This window comes from Nothoprocta perdicaria, unplaced genomic scaffold (assembly GCF_003342845.1).
Source record: "Nothoprocta perdicaria isolate Ctin4 unplaced genomic scaffold, notPer1 scaffold_72, whole genome shotgun sequence".
Taxonomy (NCBI): Eukaryota; Metazoa; Chordata; class Aves; order Tinamiformes; family Tinamidae; genus Nothoprocta; species Nothoprocta perdicaria.
In genome coordinates, this window is record NW_020455999.1 from 1,333,522 (window position 1) to 1,355,528 (window position 22,007).

Below are 22,007 nucleotides of genomic sequence, written 5' to 3' on the forward strand. Positions count from 1 at the left end.
GTTTTGGGGGGTTGCATGGCCTTCTTGCCGTTCGCCATCCTCCTTCTGCTCCTGGCCTTTGTGCCAAGACTGGGAAGGAGCTGGGAAAGCTCCATTGGTTGGCTTGGGGATGTCAGGCCCGAAAGGACACCGCTTCTCCCTTTCCTTTTTCTTTTTTTCTTTTGCATTTTTTCTCTCTCAGGTTCTGCATTTCTCTCTCTTCCCTCCCCCCCCACCCCTTTTTTTTTTCCATAAATCCAAGGACTGGCTTTGTTTGAAGCTTTCATGCACGAGCCAACCGGGTGCTAAAAGCGTCTGCTCCTGGGCACTTGAAATAACTGTGCAGGTCAGGAGCCCGTGCAAGGATAGCCAGATGCTCCTGCACAAATCCGTGGGGTGCTCGTGCACGGTGCAGTTGGGTGCGATGCCGTTAGGTGCTCCTGCGTGAACTAAGTGGGTGCATAAGTTAGCAGGGCGCTGCAGTGTTAATTAATTGCGCTCTGGCTGTGCTCCCTGGGTGCTCGTGCACGAGATGACCGGGCGCTCGTGTCTGCACCTAATGGGTGCTCATGCACAAGCAACCTGGGTGCTCGTGCGTGTGCGTGGGGTGCTCGTGCACGGGCTGATCGGGCGCTCTTGGGTGAACAATGAGGTTGGGGAGGCTGTTTGCACCTGCCTGGGCTTTGCAAGAGGAGCTCTGCTCGCCTGTGAGAGCTCCGTGCTTCCCGTGGGCTCCTCTTCCAAGCCTTGGGCATGACGAGCCCTTGGGCACCATGGCAGAGAGGGCAAATGCCTCCACATTCCCGGTTTCCCGCACAGCAGCTCCGGGCTGTGTCTCCCTCGCTTTGCTTTTGTCCCAGTGTGTCTGCAAAGTTTTCGCACCTGCTTCTTGAGCAGATTCCCAAGGCAGACGGGGGATGAATGGGAGAAAAGAGGCATACAGGCGGGAGAAAAGGGATGTAAAGGTGGGAGAAAAGGGATGTAAAGGCTGGAGAAAAGGGACGTGAGGGCGGGAGAAGCCTGTGGAGAGGGTGGCCAGCAGAGAGGCCCTGCAGTGAGCAGGGCCGTGGAGAGGAGGACATTGGGCTGCTGGAGAGTTCTGGGTGCTCAGGGAGATCTCCTGAGATCCGCGTTCAGGAGGAGGCTTTTGTGCATTTGGAAATGTCAGGGTGCTTTATTCTGCATTTAGATTTTTTTTCTTTCCTTTATAAACCCCAAATCTTTCTGCAAGTTTATAGTCTTTCCCAGGGCACAAGATCTGATCTAGGCGGTATCTTAGCATATTCACATTCGGTCATATTCCAGCATATCGCCCAGCACTGGGAATATTCCAGGGCTATCCCAGGGCACTTAATCATGGAGAGAAGCCGGAGTGTGGCGCACGGCTGAGTCGCCCGGGCCGCCCGCCTTCCCCCTTGCAGACAGCTTGTATATCCCGCTCTTTTCTCTCCCATATGGTGTCAAGCCCGCCTTGGGCAGGGAGCCTGGGAGAGCGCCTGGAAGACAGCTGGGAACAGGGCGGGAGCAGCCGCCGCCGCCGCGGCCGCTTGCAAAGGGCCGCAGCGGGATGGAGAGGGATGCGGCGCCGGGAGCATCTCCCTGGAAACGGCGGAGCCGGAGCCACAAAGAGCAGCGTCCCTCCTGCCGCCGCTCCTCAATTCCCGCCCCAGCTTTTTTTTGGTTTTATTTTTACAGCCCGGAGAGCAGGGTCCCTCGGGCAGGGTCCCCCCCAGTTGGAACTATTGTGAGTTCCTGACGCTTAGCCCTAGGGAAGCGCGTTTCTTAACACAGCTGCCACTATAACTTATTGCAGTGGCCTGCTACAGCCTGGGAGAGGGTGGGAAGGGATGCGAAAGGAGGTCATGGAAAGGGTGCTGTGCATCCCTGCAGACCCTTTGGAGTGGGAGAGGACGCAGCTCCCCATCTCTTCCCATGGGCACAATGTCGGATCCATGACCCAAAAACCAGAGCATCCTTGAGCACGGTCCCTTATCATCTTTCTTTTTTGTTCTTCCTCCTTTTTTTTTTCTTTTTTTTTTTTTTAATTATTGTTATTATTTTTAAAATGGAATCCGTTTTCCTTTTGGAAACCCTCTGTCCCATACACAAAAGGGAAGGGGTCCTAATCCAGGGATCCCTGCATGGGGACCAAAGCTGCGGGATGCTCTAAGAGCCCCCGAGGCCCCAGCCAGGCTGCCAATCTCTATTAATGATGCTTGTTAGAAATCCCGCGGGGCCACCTCTTGGATCTGGAGGGACAGGGGGCTCTTCCAACATAATTTATTCCCACTTAACCTCATTATGGGGAAGAAAAAGAGCCAGGAGCGGAGTGTGACCTCAGGGAGGGAGGATCCCACCGGGTGGCAACCATGGGATGCGGGAGCTCCGTGTCCCTGCTCAGCACAGGGCCAGGAGCACCTTATCCTGTTATCCCCTGGAGCAGAAGGAATTGCCATTCCCTCCCTCCAACGACCTGGAAAGGTGAACACGGCCCTGCCACCCCCGGGGCAATGGGCTGCGTTTGTGGGGGAGGAATTGGCCACCTGCCCCAGCCCCAATCCCGCACATGGGATAGGGATAGGGATAGGGACAGGGACAGGGACAGGGACAGGGACAGGGACAGGGACAGGATGCACACCTGGGCAGGCACCACATGCCAAACTCCTTGCTCAGCTCTTTCGGCACTTCCTTTTCCAGTGCCTGGGGTGCAGACGAGCCCCAGCTGAGCTCTGCCCATATATAAGGATCACCTGGCTGCATCCCAGTGCATCCCGTTCAGCCTTGTGTGGTGGGGTCTGGGAAAGGCTTCTTGGCTCCATCATTGCCCTGTTCTTTTAGGGGGAACAGTGGGGAAAAAGCAAGGACAGAGAGCAAAGCAGGTAATTGGGATGGAGCCTGGTTGTGCGTTGCTTTTACAAGGGGCTTTAAAGCCCTGTGTTTAGGGAGAGTATTTCCCTAAGGAATGGATGGAGGGATGGGCTCTCCCAGGACTGGTCTCAAGGGAGCTCAAAGCTCCTGTAGGAGACAGGGATGCTTTTTCCTGGGGGAATTTCCAGCACAAAATAGGGCCTAGAGGCAATCCTGGCTCTTACGGCAACCTGTGGCTGGCAGGCGGGGAAGGGACAAACAAGGTGGGCCCAGCAATGAATGGAGCCTCCTCCTCCTGTTGGGAGAGCCTCGGGATGAGCAGCTTGGGGAATTTGCCTGCAAGACCCTGTAGCTGACGGATGGGAAGGAGTGTGCTTAATAAATGCAATGGCCTCGTGGCTCCTGCTGCTCACTGGCTCCAAAGGATGCTCCAATGATGCCAGAAAAATAATATCTGTCAGGAGCTGTGTCTGCTCCACCTTGGAGAAGAGCAGGGTGAGGAGACGAGGCATGGCAGCAGTGCGATTCCTCCAGCACTGGCTCTTCTGCCCCATTCCCTGCCGTTATGAGAGGGTGTTTTCTGCTCTTCACTCTGAGCTTTAATGAGCTCTTGCACTAAATAAACCTAGGAATGGCCTCGTTGAGCGAAGGGAAGCCTAAAAGCTCTGGATTTGCCCGTGTTTTCCCCTTGCACAGCTTCAGCACCTGCCTTTGCTCACAGATCTCTAGTGTTTCTTTTTCTCTTTGTTTGCAAAGCTGAGCAAACAGAGAAAAGAGAAGCTCAGCTTGCTTTGTTTGCAAGGTGCTCAGAGCACCCAGTTCATGGCAACTGCTCTCCCTTTATTTCTAGCACTCTGATATAAAAATAAATAAATAGAAATGCAGGTTTAGCCCAGCGTGGAGGATGTTCTGGCAGCCGGGATGCAGTGCGTTGTGCAGAGCCTTTGGAGGAGCAGGGTGAGCAGGAGAGGGAAGGTAGGAAGAGGAATCTCCTCTCCATACATCCCCATGCTGCGGGGGTCCCACCCACATGTGCCTGGAAAGGCGCTAGTTTGGGGGCCCTTGGAGCATCCCTCCATCCTTGGAGCATCCTCTGCTCCGCAGTGCCTGCCAGGATGGAAAGGACAATTCGGCAGCTCCGCTGGCTCCTGCTGCACCGCGGCTTCCATCCACGAGAGGCCACTTTCCCCTCGCCTGCTGCTGCAAAGTTTCCCAGGATCCGCTCCCCTTGCTCTCGCCCGGTCTGGTTGCTAATTCCATGTGTGGGTGACATCCAAGCGCTGCGCCTTGGCACGGCCGCCGCTCCTTGCTCCTTTATGGCACTTCATTTCAGAGCAGCCTCTGTGCTGCCAGAGCCGCGAGCCAGCCGCTCACTTTAGCTGGATTAATTCTCCTGGGTCAGCCCCACTTTGCATTGGGTTTTTTAATTGAATGGACCTTTCCTGTCTTGCATTTTTGCAAATTCAGCCTTGGTTTGCTTCCAGTTTTGCGAGGAAAGAAGAAAATTAACACAGCACTAAGCGGGGGAAGCTCTTCTGAGAGGGACCCGTCTCTTGAGAACCCATCTCCCTGGCCAAGAGAGGAATGAAAAGGAAGGTCCCGATGGAAACAAGCAGGAGAGGAGCAAGGGGAGCTTTGCTCTTGGAGAGCTTTGTCTCCTCTCGTCCAGAGGCTCTGACTAAATTTTACAGCGAAAAGAGAATTAATCACTTGCAATAAGTCCTGCTTGCCTGGAAGCAAATCCCAGGGCAAATCCCTGCTCCCAGGGCAAATCCCTGCTCCCAGGGCTACGAATGCACCCAGTGTCCAGCTGAAAGGGGCCGCTCACTTCCAAGATCCCAGCCCGGATCTGCTCACCCTTGCAAAGTGCCGGGCTCCTTGCAAGGGTGATGTGCCCCAACAAGCCTTTGGCTCAGGGAATGCTCCAGCTCTTGCCTAACAACGAAAACGATGACTGTGAGGAGAGGGGGGAAAAATGGAAAAGATGGAGCCTTTGCACAAGCTTCACCTCTTCTTTCTTTCTTCTTTTTTTTTTTTTTTTTTTTAGGAAACCAATTTCTCAAATGAAACGCGGTGCTGAGCAGACGTCTGCGAGCGCCTGACTCAGACGGCCCTAATGGATGAGGTGGAGGTTCAAAAAGCACTTTGCTTAATTGCAGGGCTCTGCCGGCCGCTGCCAGCGGGAGCCGGGACGTGCTTCCCGACAGCCCCGACGCGGACGGGGATACGTGGAGGCTCGGCCGGGTGCCGCTCCTTGGCTCCCATCCCGCTCCCTGCAGCAAGCGGAGCGTCTTGGCAAGGAATGGGCACCGTGATGGGAATCTTATGGTGGCCGAGGACTTTGCATCCACTAGCCCCGTTTGGTTGTCACCTCCTGCACTTCCAGGACAGGCCATTCCCGGACGGGCCACCAGGAGGCACCAGGACAAGGCGCTGTCCCTTGTCCCTGCTCCGCTGCCTTTCCCTGCAGTGCTTCCAGCTTTTCTGCTCATTGTTGGGCTGCCCTTTTGGGGGAAAAAAGGCCTGCGAATGGGGTCCCATGGTTGGCAGGCTGCATGGGGCCGGGGGACAACCCATCCTAAAGGATGTGCTGGGTGGACAGTGGTTTTCCCCTAGGACACAGGGAAGGGGAAGCTGGAAGGGTGGATGTCCCCATAGGTGACTTGAGCAAAGTGGCACTGGATCCCCAGCACGCTCTACCCTTGCAGGCACAGCTACTTATTGGATGGGGAAAACATTTGGGATGTTTGGGATGCTGATAGCATCAATGCTTGGACAAAACTGCTGCTTCTCTAGTCCTCCCTGAGACCGGATCCTGGCTGGAATCCACATCTGCACCTGGGGAAATGCAGACGAAGGAGCAAGCAAGTGGCTTGCCCCAAATCCAGGAAAAAGATAGCCAAGGAATCCTATTTATCCCGCAGAAGAGACCAGGCTGTCCTGCTCTGGGCATGTGGCTTGGGCATCCGAGAGCGGACAGCAAGAGGTTAACTCATCCCGAATCCTTCCTTCGCGTGTGTGCCCGGAATACCGAGAGGAGAGGAGAGAGTTGGGGAGATTCAACGGGAAGCAGCCCCTGCACTGGCTCCCAGCCTTGCACTGGGATGCTAAAATATCTCCCACTTATCCTGTGAGTGCATTTTAAGAAAATCAATTTATTTTATTTTTTATATAGAAATCTTTTAAAAGATGATAGTTTTAATGTCTTTTCTTTTTTTTTTTTTCCCCCATCTCTATCCCCCCTCCCTTTTCTTTTTCTTTCTTTTGGACCACACTAATAGCAGCAGCTGCTGCTGCATTAACTGTTTTGGATGAAATTCAACACAAAAGCCTCCATCTCCCTGAGAGTCTAGGCCAATAAATCCTACTTGAGCTCGGAATGGGGTTTGGGATGCGCGAGGGCCCAAGCCGGGAGCCCTGCAGCCTCGCGGGCACCTCAGCTCTGCAGAGGCTGCCAAGTGCCCTTAAACGGGGCTCTAAAACCTTGGAACCTCCCTCTTTGGGGGAAAAAAGGGGGAAAAAAGCCATATCCCTGCATGTCCTGAATCTTAATCTCTCCTCTTTCAACTCGAGTCCTGCTTCCCAGAGCCGTCAGCAATCCCGTGAAAAGAGGAGCTTCCAAGAGCATCTCGCAGCAGTTGCTCGGGATGCTCAAGGGAGTCCCAGAGTGGTGCAGGGTGTCCCGGGGACCAGGAAGAGCCGCTGCAAACGGGAATGTCCCACTGCCCATCCCGGATTCTTTGCCTTTTAAGAGCTTGTTGCAACAGGAAAAGGGAATATTTCTTGCAGGGGTTTTGGTAAAAACGTGTGGTGGGTTTTAGCATCATGTGTGTCCTGCTATGAAGTTTTATCTGCATTTGACAGGAGAGGTCAGGAGCTCAGAGATGCTAATATCCTTCCAGCCAAGGAAAAGAGAAAACCAAGAGGAAAATCCTCCATTTCTCTGCAAAAGAGCAGGCTGTGTGGTGAGCAGAGCCCTTTCCAGTCATCAGAATATCCTGATAGAAGGTGTCTTTATGGCAAGCCAGGCTTTAGTTGCTAAAAGATCTATGAAATGCTGCCTTGTGCTCCTGGGGACACTTTGGGCTAACCTGTGACATGAAGGGGGCAAACGACAGCTGAGTTCAGGCACATTCAGCTAGGAAATTCTCCTGTTTTTCACCTAAATATTCATTTTTCACCCTGAATATTCTTGTCCCCTCGCGGTGCTGTGTCAGTGACCCCACGGCCTGTCCCGCAGCACTTGCCGCGGTGCTGCCCGTGGGCTCTGGGTCACCATTGGGAGAAGCAAAGAGCTAAATTTTTGCTTTATAGGTAAAAAAGAAAAAATGCCTCGCTTGCACTTTTTTCCTAGCTAATCCAATTTGCTCCTTACCGCTTCCAAATGCCTTTTAAAGATCCCTAGCAATGTATTACAGAAATCCATTTGCCGCGATGCAGCGGAGAGGGGCATTTTTATTTCGCCGTTATTAGCGAGTGACAAGGTAAGTAACTCGGGGACGATTGATCACCCGAGCCGGCGTTTTTACTTTCTCAATTAATCCTGGCATGATCGTAATAAATCCAGGGCGGGGAGGAATGAGACGGGAGCGGACCCCGCTTCCTCGCGCGGCTGCGTGTCAGGGTAATGGATAGAGACATCTTTCTCCTGGAAGGGGCCTAGGGAGACGTCCAGTTAGATGGGATTTCTGGAAAGAAAGATAGATGGCAAGGGCCAGCAGTCGCTTTTTTCCTCAATGGAGAACAGCCTCTTGCCATCAATCCACATTAAGAAGACTTCATGGCTATGCAGAAATCCAGCAAGTGTAATATAATTAGCCCAGTGCACTTTTTAAGTTGGGATTTGTTAATGGTATATCATTTGCCCTGAAGTTCACACTGCCTTTTCCTTCTCTCTCTCCCTTTTTTCTTTTCCTTTCTTCCTTTTTTTTTTCCCTTTCTACTATTTTATTTTATTTTAGATTTTTTTATTTTATTTTTTTAAATTTTCTTTATTTTTTTTCTTTATCCTTTAACCTTTATTTTCTTTTATTTATTTTTCAAATTTTCTTTTCTTTTCAAATTTTCCCTCTTCTCTTCTCTTCTCTTCTCTTCTCTTCTCTTCTCTTCTCTTCTCTTCTCTTCTCTTCTCTTCTCTTCTCTTCTCTTCTCTTCTCTTTTTAAATTTTCTATATTTTCTTTTATTCAATTTATTCTTTTAATTGAAAGAGTCCTTGCAGTTTGCAGGGTGCCTTTGCACCTGGGGTTCACTCCTAAGCTGTGCTGGAGGTTCCCAGCCAGCAAAACAAGGATGACAGGTCTGTGCGTCCATATGGCTGGAATTCTACAGCATAGAATTCCACGGAATTCTATGATTTCCAGGAAGAGCAAAGGGAGATGCCAAGAAACCATTGGTAAACCCAGGGAAGAGCAGCCTGGAATTGCTGGGAAATCTGGAGCTTCGCACCCCAAAATTCACCTCTCTGCAAGGAGCCCTTCCGTGCAGACCGCACCGGCCTCGGCCCCGCTGCCCGCTGAGGTCTCATGAATAGATTTACTTATTTGAAAGTCATTGTAGAGGCCGGCAGCCTCCTGGACACAGCCTCCCGGAGGCCGCTTGGCAGCAGCTGCTCCACAGCTTCATCAAGAGGTTTCTGATGGCACAAAGAGAGGCAGCCGACAGCGTCAGAAAGCACCGAGAGGGATTCGGTTAAGAGAAAAAAAGGAGAGGAAAAAAAAAAAAAAAAGGCACATTAAAATATGTCCTTATCAGAAATGGGGGGCTTAGGAAATGGCCAGTGAGGAATGGAGGTGAATCGTGGAAAATTGTGGAAAAGCAGGGCCAGGCTGAGAGGGAATAGGAGCCTGTTCCTCCTCCAGGGAAGTGTTCATGGGTAACACGGGGATCCTATTTTGCATTGCCAGGGTATCCACATGGGGCTTTTATTTGCACAGAAGCCTTGGCCTAAAATCCGGATACGCTACATAGTGGGAATGAGGAGTTCTGCTCTCGGGCCCGGACACGCTGAGAGTCGGGGCCGTTTTCACCCTGCAATTGCTGATATTACCGCTGTAGATGCCTCTCCAAACGCAGGGGCGCTGAGCTAGGCAGACCTTTGAAGTTGCTCTCGGAGATCTTAGGTCCTTTCTGCAGGAAAATCTTGGAAAAATGATCCCTACGCACTCAGGGATGTACAAGAGCAAACCTTGACTGAAGAGTCCTAGTAAACTCTCAAAAATCTGATTATTCATAGCCTCAAGGTGATACTTGAACTGCAAGATTAATGAAACCAAAGTTTTTGCAAGCCCCGGGTTTTAAATACCAATCTTGCAAAGAGTCTGGGCAAAACCCAGTGACTTATCTATTTTTGCCAGTGCCATTGGTTGCTTATTTGTGCATGGATTTGCCCAATGATGCAAGTACCGTCACCTTTACGAGGAGAGCTTGGAGCATTTTGATGCATTTTGATGTTGTTGCTTTGAACAAGCACACTTGCTCCTGCTTATGAACTTTACTGAAAGTGTATATAGGAGAGATGAAACCTGGGTTTGGGTTGGTATAGCAACTCCACCAGTGAGCCTGCAAGGTTGTATAAACCCACTTGAAAGAACTAAACAAATAGCAGCTAATGCATCAGAAAAAAAAAATAATAATAAAAAAAAATAAATAAAAAGCTTGTTAAATCAATTTTCCTCTTCATAGTTTGAAAGCAGATGGCAAGGTGGGGCTAACAGGAGAGCCCCAGCACGTAGAAAACGCTACCCACGAGGAGTAAATAATTTCTCCCCTCTCCAACTTGCAGACTCGCAGCGTGGGAGCAGAATATTAGAGCTGGTTTCTTCCACCTTGCACTGAGGTTGTTGCTGTGATTTACAGTGGAGCAATGTGCGAGGAATATATTAAAAATTAATAATTAAAATAGCAAAATAGTCTGCCAAGCATTTCTATATTTTTAGCTGATTGCTTGAGTTTGCACAGCTCCCTTGGCCCTCATTTGGAAGCCACTTCTCCTTTTGGGCAGAAGGAGCTGAAATCTTTTGCTCTGGCAAACAGCTCTCAGCAAAACCCATGTTCCCCAAATATCAATTTTTATATAGTCCTGACCCTCCAGATCAGAACCTGGGAGCATTGCTCCCAATCCTGGGAATGTTGGGATCCACGGGCAAGGTCTCTCCCTTCACAAAGCTGCACTTTTGGGAATCTCAAGGTAGGTGTTGTCAGAATTAAGGATTAAGGAGCAAATTTGGCATCCAAGTAGCTATGAAGTCCTGTGGCTTTTGGAGATGAAGCCTGCAAGAGGGACCTGGAGACTGGGCTTTTCTTCAGCCTTATGGGGAGATGATAGGGACAGTCCCGAGGTGCTGGTGGAGGTTTTAATGTGAATCTGCTCAGGTCCAGATCAAGCAGATATGTGGCCTGCCACGCTGAGGCCAGACAAGTCGCTGCTAATGCCACGGAGAGAGACAAGCAATTAATTTGTGAATTAAGAGCTCATTTCTCCATTCTTATTCTTTGCAGACGCACAGCAGCTCGACAGAGCCATTTTTGCAATAATGACAGAAAAGGAGCAAACCATAAAATTTCTGTGAAACTTTTTGGTTGCCCCGGAGAAAATCTGGTGCTACGCATTGTGCTTTAGCTCCCTTTTCCTTGGGGTGACTTTGCTCTGCAGGGTGAGTGTGCAAGAACAGCCCCAGGGCTGCTCTGAAATCGCTGCTGGAAAGTGGAGCGTGCAGGTTAGGACCAAACATACGCAGTGCATCTTCCTGGGAAAACCCACAGCGGTTGTGAAATTTCCGGAGAAATTTATGGAATCTCCACTGCTTCTTCCTCCTTAATGTAGAAACAAGTGTCAGGGAGCAGTTTGAAAGAAAACTCGTGCTTTTCTACCTTATAAACAATTTCTGTTTATGTTCCCAGGAGGGAAACGGGTCAGTGGTGGCCTATGGGGCAAAGAGCACTGCTGCAAAGCCCGGGACAAGCTGGTGGCCTGCAGGTCCCTGCAGCTCAGCTGTGTATGGAGTTGTGCACATCAATGTGCACAAGCCGTCGTGCACGTCCTGGGCTCCGTGGGCACCGGCCTGGTTAAATTTCACCCCGCGATCACTAACTCACCTGCTCGGCCTTGGGTCGCGAGCACGGCTCGCCAGCGAGGAAAACAGCCTTGTAAAATCGCCTCCGGGGATGGCTAATTTATGGAGGGAAGAAACAATATCCTTCCCCCGGTGCCACTTAACTTTTCATTTCATTTTTGCAGTAATTGCACGTGACATCTGGAAAGATTGCCATGCAATCCCGGGGGAAAGGCAGGGCGGGAGGTCAGGATGCTCCAGGGGCGGACACAGCCCTTGCAGTGCAGGGGGCTTGGGGCAGGAGCCCCAAGTGACACCGTTCCCCTTCCTTTGCAGTCGTTGATGGGACAGCGCTGGTGTCACCGAGCGCTCCCTGCATCGGGACCGACCCGGCTCTCCGTGCCTCAGTTTCCCCATCGGGAAAATGGGAAGAGCCGTCAGTGCAGGGACACTACGGACACCAAGGTGCCTGCGGGGCAGCTCGGCCGGAGCCTGGGGAGGAGCGCGGGGACCGGCTGCCGCTTTGCGGAGCTCGCTGCACCTTTAAAAATCCCATCACGTTGCCGCTGGATTATCCATTAACCTGATGGGAGCTGCTTGGGGGCGGCGTCCTGGGCAGCGAGCGCGGCCGCTCGGCTGCCTTCCTCCCTTCCCCTCCTCCTCTTCCTCCTCCCTGCTTATCAGCAATTCAGATTGCATGCAAATCTCCCGGCTTTCTTCGGCGGGCAAGGCGGAGGACGGAGCGTTTCTGCCGAGCGCAGCTAGGGAGGGAGTTATCTCCTCCTCCTTCCCCACCTCCTCCTCCTCCTCTTGAGGTTTTCTTCCTTCCCCCCTCCTCTCTTCTCCCCTCCCTCTCTCTTTTCTCTTTCTTTCCTGCCTTCCACCTCCCCGAACAAAAGTCGCGCTTCTCCCGGCGCAGCCCCGGCCGGAGCGGGGCCGCTTTGTTCGCCCGCGCCGTCGGGGCACCCGAGCGAGCCGGCTCGGGCCGAACCGAACCGGGCCGGGCCCGGCGGGCCATGGGGACCCGGCGGGGGCGAGCGGGGGCCGCGCTGGTGGCGCTGCTGGCGCTGCTGGCGGCCGCCGGAGCGACGTGCCCGGAGCGGGAGCTGGAGCGGCGGGAGGAGGAGGCCAACGTGGTGCTCACGGGCACCGTGGAGGAGATCCTCAACGTGGACCCCGTGCACCACACGTACTCCTGCAAGGTACCTGCGCCGAGCTCCTGCCGGGGCCCGAGCTCGCGGTTCCTGTCGCACCGGGCTCCTTTTTTCTTTCTTTTTTCTTTTTTTTTCTTTCCTCCCCCAGCATGTTTCCTATCGCCGCGGAGCGCGGCTTTGGTGTGTAATTAGGTATTTTTAGACCGCGGAGTTGCTCCCTGGTTGCTCTTCCGAGGGGGAATCTCTTAAGGTTGCTTTTTATGGGCATTTCCCTGCATTCCGCCCGACAGGGCTGCCTCCCAACTTTCTGCTCGGGAAGGGTTTAGGCCGCTCAGGAAGGTGCTTAGAGCTGCTAAACGTAGCCCCTGGCTTATTGTAAGGGCGTCTTGGCTACCTCTAGCCCCAACTATTGCTTAACTGCGAATCTGCCCTCTGGCTATGTCTTTTAAATAAAAAAAAAAAAAAAAAATCTTGAGAGACAGCAAAGTAGTGAGCGACCTGAAATACCATCTGCTTGGGTGTCAGAAAATGTGCTTAACCCTTGCAGGGACAGCAGTCCTGCTTGCCAGGACTTGTGTCTGAATTTGCATTTTTTTTCCCCTTTTTCACAGTCTTATTGTGCTTAAAAAACGCAGTGGCCCTTGGCTGGCATTAGTGAAAAGCAGGGCCTGGTGTGATGCAGGGAAAGGGTTGTTTTGCCCTGGGTTTTGGAGAATTTCTCCGAGGAATAAACCAGCTGAAAAGCCTTTTTTCTGCCCACCTGGTGCCAGCTGCTTGGCGCTCGCTTGCAGCACACGGGTCCTCGTGCAATCTGCACCCTGCTCTTGTCAATTAAATCGCAGACCCTGCAGGCTGGTGCAGACCCTCCTTCTGTTTGCAAAGTGTCTGGCACGTCCTGGGCGCCACATAGAAAACTAATAAGCTGGTGTGAAGCAGCTTGGGGGGCATATGGCTGGATGGATGCGGGCCACCTGATGTCAGGGCAAGGGGTGCAATGCAAGGGGATGTGGCCAGAAATCCTCACCTGAGGACATAGCAGAGTGTTCTGGTCTAAAATCCAGACTTTATTTCATTGAATTGGAATAAAACTCTGCTCTAGAAAAGCTGTGTGGTGAACTTGCTTGTCCGGCAGCCCTGTGTTTGGAGGGATGCGTCAAATCCAAGGAGCGCGGAGGAGCTGGGATGTGTTGGGAGGACCCTGGGTTGCAGGTGGTGGCTTTGTGCGAGGTGTAGCTTGGTGTGTGGCTTGGGACCAGCCTCTCCTGCTGCTTCCGAGCTTGGTTGTGGCATAACAGCAGCTGGAGGCGAGAACCAAGGAATGATTCCCCTACGGGTCCCACCAGAGGAAGTGGAAGGGGAAAGCCCTGATCTCCTGCTTTTTGCTGAAGTGCCCATCCCTTCTCCTTGCAGCATCTTGCTGCTGGTCCCAGCCCTGCTGTGATATTCAGTGATTCTCTTAAACACCATTTTTAAAATCCAATTCTTCAACCCATTTAACTGCGTAAAGAATTTCCTCTATGCATTTATCTTATAATTTTTTTTTTTTTTTAATTTCCCTCCTCTCTGGGAACACACCGGGTATGTGCCATAAAGCTTCAAAACGGGATTTGGAGTCTCCAGAGCCCAAAAGGATGTAAATCAGCAGCTCTTTAAACCTCCTGAGCTCGGGGGATATAATGCGCTTGACTTTGCTGCCAAGCGAAGCATTTATTAGTTTTGCTGTGTCCGGGATCCCTCAAAGCAGTGGATTCTTCCAGCGTTGGGTGGTAGGATCCGATCAACTTACATGTCAATTTGGGGGAGAGGGAGCCCCCAGTCGCAGGAGCTGGTTCTAAAAGGGCAGTTTGAGCATTAAACCCTCCTTGGGCTCCGACTGGCGCTGTGTGGAACTGGAACCAGGCAAGGTGCAAAACTGATAATTGCAGGTCGTGAGAAAGCACATATTTCCTTCCTCGCTGTAGCAGCTCGGATAACTTCCATAGACCCTGGGGTTACCTCCAAATACCAGAGTTATCTCCTGTCAGGTTCTTTATCTGAGCGGAAACGCAAGGGCAGGAGCTGCCTGGAGCGTGTGGGACAGCGGGAGGTGCTGGTGCCGGGTGGTCCGTGGGCTGAGCAAGGGCTGGGCAGGCTCCGTGTTACTGCCCTCGTCCTTCCAACTGACCTCCAAACCCGCAGGCTTCAGTAGATGGACCTAGGTGCATTACAACCAAGAGGAGGAACGTGCCTTATTCCGGCTCCACCTGATGCTTATGAAGGAACTCCTATTTATAGGATGAGCACAGATCCTATATGTGCCATAGGAAGTGTTGGGGAGGATGTGGATCCCGTTCTGAACAATAGAGCCCACGTTTTGGGGAATAATGGGACCCATTCTCCAGCCACCTCAGCTAGGGTGGAAGGAGCAGGGCTGGAAGCTTTGGTGCTCTGCTGATTGCTAGGGAAGAGCTGCCTCTAGCTCCCATAAATTAGCTGGATTTTGGAAATGGCACAAGATGAGAAGCGGCAGCGAGGGGACGGGGCGACCCGTGGTCTGCAGGGAGGGATTTGGCAGTGCCGTGCTGTAGGCGCAAGCGGAGCAGATGCTCCCGGTTCCATGGGCGGCCGAAATGTCGCCGTGCCCCTTTTCCCTGCAGCCGGAGAGCGCCGGCCCTGCTCCCCAGGAGGCTGCTCTGGGGTTTCCCTCTTTCCCTATGTCCTTAATGAGACCAAAGCTGACACTTTCCTAAAGCATCTTCCTGGCGGCGCTCCGTGTGCCGGTACCGGTGCTCCCGTTCCTTCCTGTGGGATGGATCCCCACGGCATCCTGGAAAATCCTCCCACTCTCTGGTTTTGTTCTGCCTTTAAAATACACTCTTGCAAGGATGTCTCGGTAGCCCTCACTGTTCTCGCTCTGCCTCCCTCCAGCTGCCAGGAGTCTTGTAAAACACCCTTAATTCAGTGTTTTATGGGCCCGTGGTGAAAGGGTGAGTCTGCAATCCGGAATTAGGAGTTGGAATTAGGCTCTAGCCTAATGTTTTTCCTCTCTCCCCTTTTCTCCCGTGCTCCAGCCAGTGAGTCACGGCTAAAGAAGTCTTAATTGCCTCTAATGATGCATGGGCTGCCCTTCAGGTAACCGCTTTGGTGCCTCGCATCCCCGTGGAGGACGAGGGAGAGGAGGAGGCTCCTGGACACCGGTGCCGCTCGGTCCTGTGCCGTGGATTAGAACAGCCACGCTAATTAACTCCAATTACCATGTGCTGCAGACGAGGGGCCGCCCTTCTGCCTCCTTGGACCGCACTAAAAATGCCCGCTTCGGGGGCACGCGCCCTGCCCACGGCGCCTCTCCTTTTCCCCTTTTGTTCCCTTTGTGTTCCCGGGTGTCTGCCCTGGCTCGGGAAGGTGCCTGGACTTGACTGCGGGTGCAGCCGCCGGGAGCCGCGGGAAGGAGCTGCTCGGTCCGGGCTTGCCCGGGAGCCGCCGGCCGCATCCCGCATCCCGGCCCTTCCCGGTGCCACCGTCGCGGGTGTCCCAAAGAGGCGGCTCTTTGCAGGGGTGCAGCGGGTGTCCCCGCGCAAAGCTGCTTCCCCTCCCTGTGCGTCCCTGTCGTCGGAGCCCTCCCCAGCACTTCCACACTTGGATATTTGGCTTCGGAAGCAGCTTCCTTGGCTCAAAGAGGCCGTGCAAACAGCCTTGGAAGCTGTTGCTTTCCCAGCCCACCTTTTCCCTGCTGCAGCTCCGACCTGGGCTGCGTGGGCAGGGATGAGGAGCCTGCAAATTATCTCTTGCACCTTGGGTGCGGTGACCCGGTGGCTCAAGGGGAGCCTGTTCCCTCCATGCTGGGATGGATGGGGCACGTGCGTGGATCTCCTGCCCTTTTGGCCAATGTCCCAGGGCCTTGGGGCAGCTGAGACCCAGAGAGAGACTGTCCCAGCGGTATTTAATACTTGTTCCCTTTGGAATTAGGTTCTTAAAGCGCATACCTGAATTGAGAGGGCATCAAGAGCCCCTTATCGCTGATGGGCCCCACTGCCTTGGTGCTTGGCACGGGAGGACCCACGTGCTCTTGGGTTTTGGGACACCTGCAGAGCGCGGGTGACCAGGCTGCCCTGGCAGGACATGCTGATGGAGAAGGGATGAAGCCCATGCTGAGGGATCTACTCCATGCAATGGGATTGCACTAACAGCGGGATTTCTACCCAGCAGGGATGGATGAGAATGTGGGTTTTGTCCCCTGCGCACAAAAAGCGTTCAGTTGAGGTTGCCTCTTCGCTTCCTTCTGGGCAGCTTCTCCCGGAGCATGGGGAGAGCTTGGCCCGCATTGCCTGCAGATCGCTCCTTTTTTGGGCAGGGGGAAGAGCCAGCAGCCAGTCCCTCCGGAGCAGAACCGGGAATATTGGGAGCAGAGCGGGGGAGGATGGGAAGAGGCCTCTTGTCACGCACAGGGATTTTTTTTCCTCCCTGGAGTTAGGGTGACTGAAGGGAACCTGGCTTCTGTTTTCCAAGTCATCCATGCGTTTTGGCAGGCCCAGGCAGCTCAAGGAAAGGTTTTCTTTAGTTGTTTATAGCGAGCATAAGTTGCTCAAAACTGCCAGCTGTAATTTTGTACGGGTTTCTATCTGCTGCGGCTCTTGTCATCCCAAATTCCTCATGCTGGAGGACTCCCTTTAGTTTCTCCCACCTACCTGCCTCCTCCTACCCCTCTTGAGGCTCCCATCTCCGTACCCTGATGGATGGACGCTCCTTCCCCATGGAAGGCATCCTGCATTTAATGTCTGCTTCAAAGCTGGGATGTATGTGGATGTAGGGGTGGGTTTTCTTTCTTTTTCCACCCTCTTCCCCCCTTTTACAGTGCTCTGCTCCTTTTGATCTCTTATTTTAGGGCGGCTCCCTCCAGCAGCATTGTCCCTCCTGATGTCCCTCCTAATGTCCCACAAGTATCTGCTGAGAAGCAGCAGCTTATCTGGAGTCTTGCTGAGGCCCTAACAAAGGGCAGGAGATGCTGATAAATAAGTCTTTGACTAATCAGGTCTTTATGCAGCTGCTTTTGAGCCTCCATCAGCAGGGCTGAGGGTACCCAGATACCCCCAGAGAGGAGGGACAGGGATCAAATGCAAATCCTGGGGCTAGGATGCCAAGGAAGGTGTGACCCAATGCGGAGGCGAGAGGAACTATGGGTGTCCCTTGTTGAACACCTGCATGACAAGAGATCCCCTAGGACATACTGGGTGTCACCCAGCAAGGTATGCCCCACATTTGCAAATGCATTGGAGAGTTGTGTTAAAAGCCACTAATGTTTAGGTCTTTCCTGCTTAGTACTTAGTAGAGGGATGGCCGATGGAGTTGGTTCTCCTGGAAGACTTTGCCCCTTGCCTGTGCGTCTTGTGACAAGCTGATGGAAATTAAGTGGGCTGGAGGTTGCTCTTGGGCTCCGGTTGTGGCCGCGAAATGTTCTGACGTGCTCTTCCTCCCTCTTGCTGCAGGTGAGAGTCTGGCGCTACCTGAAAGGCAAAGACATTGTCACGCACGAGATCCTCTTGGATGGTGGGAACAAGGTGGTCATTGGTGGCTTTGGGGACCCGCTCATCTGCGACAACCAAGTGTCGACCGGCGACACGCGGATTTTCTTCGTCAACCCGGCGCCGCAGTACCTGTGGCCGGCGCACCGCAACGAGCTCATGCTCAACTCCAGCCTCATGCGGATAACGCTGCGCAACCTGGAGGAGGTTGAGCACTGCGTGGAGGGTGAGCGGGGCGCCGCGGCGGGTCCGGCCTCCCGGGGGGGATGCCGAGTGCTCAGGGACACTGTCAACCCAGCCCTGGCCTTCTCCTCCTCCTCCTCCTCCCCCTGTAAATGATTCATTGCTGGGTCATCCGGGCAGTGACGTTCTGTGGAGATCTGGGGTAGGAGTCATCGCGCTCTCCGAGCTTGCTTATCACGGGGACGAGGCTGGCAATGACCTCGGGGTTAGAGGCAGGGGTTGCAGCCGAGGTGCAGTCGAGTTGAGCCGTTTTTAATATTGTTTTATGGGTTTAATGCCGCTTCGCAGACTTCTCCGCAAAGGGTTGCGTGGGGATCTGAGCATCCCTGCTGCAGAGGTTTGCCCAAACGCCCGTGTTTGGGTGGTACAGGAGAATAAGCCTCCTCACACCTGAGCTAAGCCTTTCTGTAGGCTAATCTGCAGTGATTAGTGGCTAATCCGTAGTGAAAACCTTTCCACGATTCTCAGCCTGTTTTCCCAACTAAGGGATCTCCTGATGTGAGAAGCAAGACAGATCTGAGGGCTGAAGCCTCTATGGAGGAGAGATTTGCAAAGAGCTGCTGTTTGTTCTTTTTTTTTGCCCAAACATCTTGAAAACTTCTTCTGTAACATCCCACGTGGCTTCCTGCTTCCTCCCTTCATGCTTGTCCTGTGTTGCAGCAAGAGCTCCAAACTTATGGGGGGAAAGTGGTGCCCCAAAAGCCCCTCGGTGTCCCAGCATGTCCTTAAGAGCGGGATGAGTAAACAAGGGAAAGAATGCAGGAATTCTGTGCACACAACAAATCAACAGGCACATTGGCTTCTTCCTCCCCTCTGGAATTGCATCCAGCTGCGAATGCCGCTGGAGAGGTAAATGACCGGAGCCCTGATCCCCAAGGCTGGGAGAGGGTTGGTTCAGCAGAGTAATTCCCAAGAGGCGCTTGTTTCTGGAGTGGTTTTTGCAAGAGAGGCCCGGGAGGTTTTCTGGCTGGACGTATGTGCTTTATACTGCCCTTGAGTGCTATCGGACTTGCTCCTTCCTCGCACGGACTGGAGGGAATGGGGGAAGGAGAAAGATGAGTATGGCCGTGAGTGTGTGGAATGGCTTGTTTGCTTGTTTCGCTTTTTTCTCTCCTTGGAAGAGCTCTTTCCACCCATTTTTCTGTGTCCTTTGGCATGCTGCTGATGGACATTGTCCCTTTCGGCCCCTTGGAGATGACAAAGCAACTGATTTTTTTTTTTTTTTCCCTGCTATTGATTTTAATAGACCTTAGCCCTGGGACCCAATTTTTTTCCTTTGCATTCAGTGAGGAAAAAGTGTCAACTGTTTTTGCATGGACGTAATGCTCATTGCAGCCTGCAACTAGAGGCTGGAACCACTTTAACTGGCAGGGACACGGAGCTCTTCCCCATCCATCCCACGTGGGCATGCCGAAATACAGACTGCCTTGGGATTTGAGGACAGCAGGCTGGTCTGAGCAGAGCAAGGACCTTAATGGGCTGGAAAACAGCCCGTAGAGAATTTCCCAGGTGGGATGAGCCTGGTTTCTGTGAAGTGGCGCCTGGCTTGTCCAGACTGCTCCGTTGAGAAAGGACCAAGGAGGCAGCTCCCAGTGACCGCTCGCTCGGGTGCGGGTTGGAAAGGGATGCCCTGGAGGGATGCAGTGATTTTTTTTTTTTTTTTTTTTTTCTTTAGTTTTCACCTAACTTGGCAGCTGTTTACCTCACCTTGATTAAACCCAGCTCTCCTGCTGTATCCAGTGGGATTGCTCTTGCTTTTCCCATTTCTTGGAGGCTGGTTGCTGGGAGTTGTGTGTGTGCTCTGTGTTAGTAGGTTTGCAGTAGAAAGCATGGGACAAATTGACCATGTGAAAAACAGGTTACCCAAAGCTGGCCCTGGGAACCCACTCCTGCCTCCTTGGAACCATTTCTGATCTCAGAATCTGAGAATTTAGCTCCAGGACTTGCTTCCCATCAGCTCCCTGCTGATGGTTCAAGGCACCATTGCCTGCAATCCCATTCGGTGCTGTGTTTCATCTGCAAAAGCACTCAAGGGGTTGTTTTTAAACAGAGAATTGGAGGAATGGTGGCGGTTGAGCAGAAAAACATGCGTGTTTTGAGTGTCTTCATCTTTTGTCATTCCAGCTTGGAAAGGGGAGTTCAAACCAGGGCACCTCTGTGAAACAGCTCAGGTTAGATTAAGAAAACAGTGGGATTTGCTTGCATTTAATTGTGCTGAAAACGCTTTGGGCAGCTGGAGCTGGAGTTTAGCTCCGTTCTGCAGATGGACTCGGCGTGGAGGGAGTTTTTCCCTCTGACTCCTCAGGACATCTGGATGAGGCTTCCTGGGGGGAAGCATTTGCCTGATAAGCCCCAGCCTCGCTGTATTTGTGCTCCTGAGCACGGTGCTGCATAAAGGGCTGGAATCCCTGCTCGGATTTTTGTGTATTTGGGTTTTTGAGCATGCAGGCTCTGTGCTAGGTGCCGTGTTTCTCTTCCTCTCCCTTCTCCCTGCCCTTACAACATGTTCACAAGCCTCTAAGAGTTCAACAGCTGACTAATCCCTAAAAGATCTTTCCCCCCGTGTGTCTCGTATTTCGCTTTGATCACAACTACAGTTTAAGAAAATCAAGATTATTTTTCTTTTTTGGTATGGGGTGAGCAGGGGCGGTGCGCTGGCTCCGCACTGAGCTGTCTGGGTGGAAGGAAGTCCACATTAAAGCTTTGTTAGAGCCTTGGTTAATGAGAACCCGGAGCTGCTTTTGCTCATGGCATGATCTGCATTAACGCTGGTGCATTTGCTGTAGCTGAGATTGCTTTGCTAGGTGTGGAGAGCTGCATGGACCTTGAATTTCCTTGGAAAAGGCATGTACGTTTGCTCCAAGAGTACAGTACTAATCAAACCTGTTAGGAATTGGGTGCAGGAGACACGTATCACTGTAACAGGAGGTTGCAAGGAGGCGACTTCAAGAAGTTTTCCCCCCTTTTCCTCCTCCTTCTTGGCTCTGTTTTGAATTGAAGGTGATGGGAACAGCATTGACACTCCTGCGTTGGGAGGGTCGGGGAGGTTCTGTCTTCTCCTGTGCTTTTCTTCTTGCAAAGTATCGCGTGAGTTTATGGTCATAGCTCAGAGATTCAGTTTGCTTAGGGAATTCTCATGGAATCTCAATCTGGTTTGGGGTAGGAGAGGAAAGTGGATGAGGGAAGGGGACTCTGTGCACCACCCCAGACCTGCTTCTGGCTAATCCTCGCCTAGGAGTGTGACTTGGCTCTGTTTGTCTTCTTAAACACACTGTAAAGACCCCACATTCCTTCGGGATGGCTTCCATGGAGCTGAGAGCCCTTTGATGTGATGGGGGTAGAGCTGTGACTGGCCTGGTACCCTGGCACTGAGGTTGAAGAGAGCCTGAGGACCTTGTCCTGAGCTTGTGTTCTCCTACCTGGTCCTTCTCCCACTCTTTTTTGCCTGCTTGGTTGCTCTAGGAATGACCTCAGTCACCATGGCCATCCCTGGAGGTCCCGTGCTGATCCCCTCCTGCCATATCTCATACATGTCATCTCGCATGTCGTGGTCAGATCTCAGCTCTGATAGTTCCCCTTGCTTCCTTAGGGCCCTGCTGCAGCTTTGCTGGAAGGCTTCCGTTTAGTTGGCAAGTGCACTGCTTGTTTGCTTTGCCTTGCAGTGACACGCTGCTGCTTTGTCCCGTCCTGCAGGTAGCTGCACATGGCAGAGGTCTTGGATCGCTTGGAAACCCGGCAGTAAAAGGCCTTTTGCAATAAAGGTGTCTGAAACGGTCGTCGTTGTCTCTAGCAGGGCAGGGTAGGACCATGCCTTGTCTTTGCTTTGCAAGCTGCGATCCCCTGAGTTGCTGCGTGCCATCCTGGCAAGTCCTGGACAGTTGTTGTTCTCCTCACACCAAGCGGGGGTAGATTTTTGCAGGATTTCTTGGATTTAGAGGGTTTCTTCTCCAAATGAGGATTGAGATGGCTGCTCATTCTGTGCAGGTGGAAGGCTGTGGCCAAGGCCAGTGACTCCTGCGACAGCAGAAGTTTGCAGATGCTCAGCCCGGGAAACGCAGGGGCTGGTGCAATTTAGAGATGCAGCAAACGCTGAGCCCGGGACCCCCAAACTGCAGAGGGGAGGTCCCCGGGGGGAGAAGATTATCCCTGACATTGCCTGCCAGCCCTCGGTTCGCCTGCCAAGCCGTGATTGCCTTGGCTCTGAGGCTGTCCT

The 22,007-nt window shown here is 52.7% G+C and overlaps 1 protein-coding gene and 1 long non-coding RNA gene across 2 annotated transcripts in view; both read left to right on the forward strand.

The window, feature by feature from the left end:
- Nucleotides 1-2,795: 2,795 nt before the first annotated feature.
- LOC112957416 lies at nucleotides 2,796-3,765 on the forward strand. The gene is made up of 2 exons (XR_003251223.1): nucleotides 2,796-2,858; nucleotides 3,698-3,765. It is a non-coding gene; the product is annotated as an uncharacterized LOC112957416 (long non-coding RNA).
- Nucleotides 3,766-11,915: 8,150 nt separating this feature from the next.
- Nucleotides 11,916-22,007, forward strand: part of AGRN (agrin) — a 67,512-nt gene continuing 57,420 nt past the window's right edge. The window contains exons 1-2 of the mRNA XM_026051079.1: nucleotides 11,916-12,101; nucleotides 17,516-17,777. Coding sequence (XP_025906864.1) covers nucleotides 11,916-12,101; nucleotides 17,516-17,777 — 448 coding nt within the window. The remainder of the gene's footprint in view (nucleotides 12,102-17,515; nucleotides 17,778-22,007) is intronic.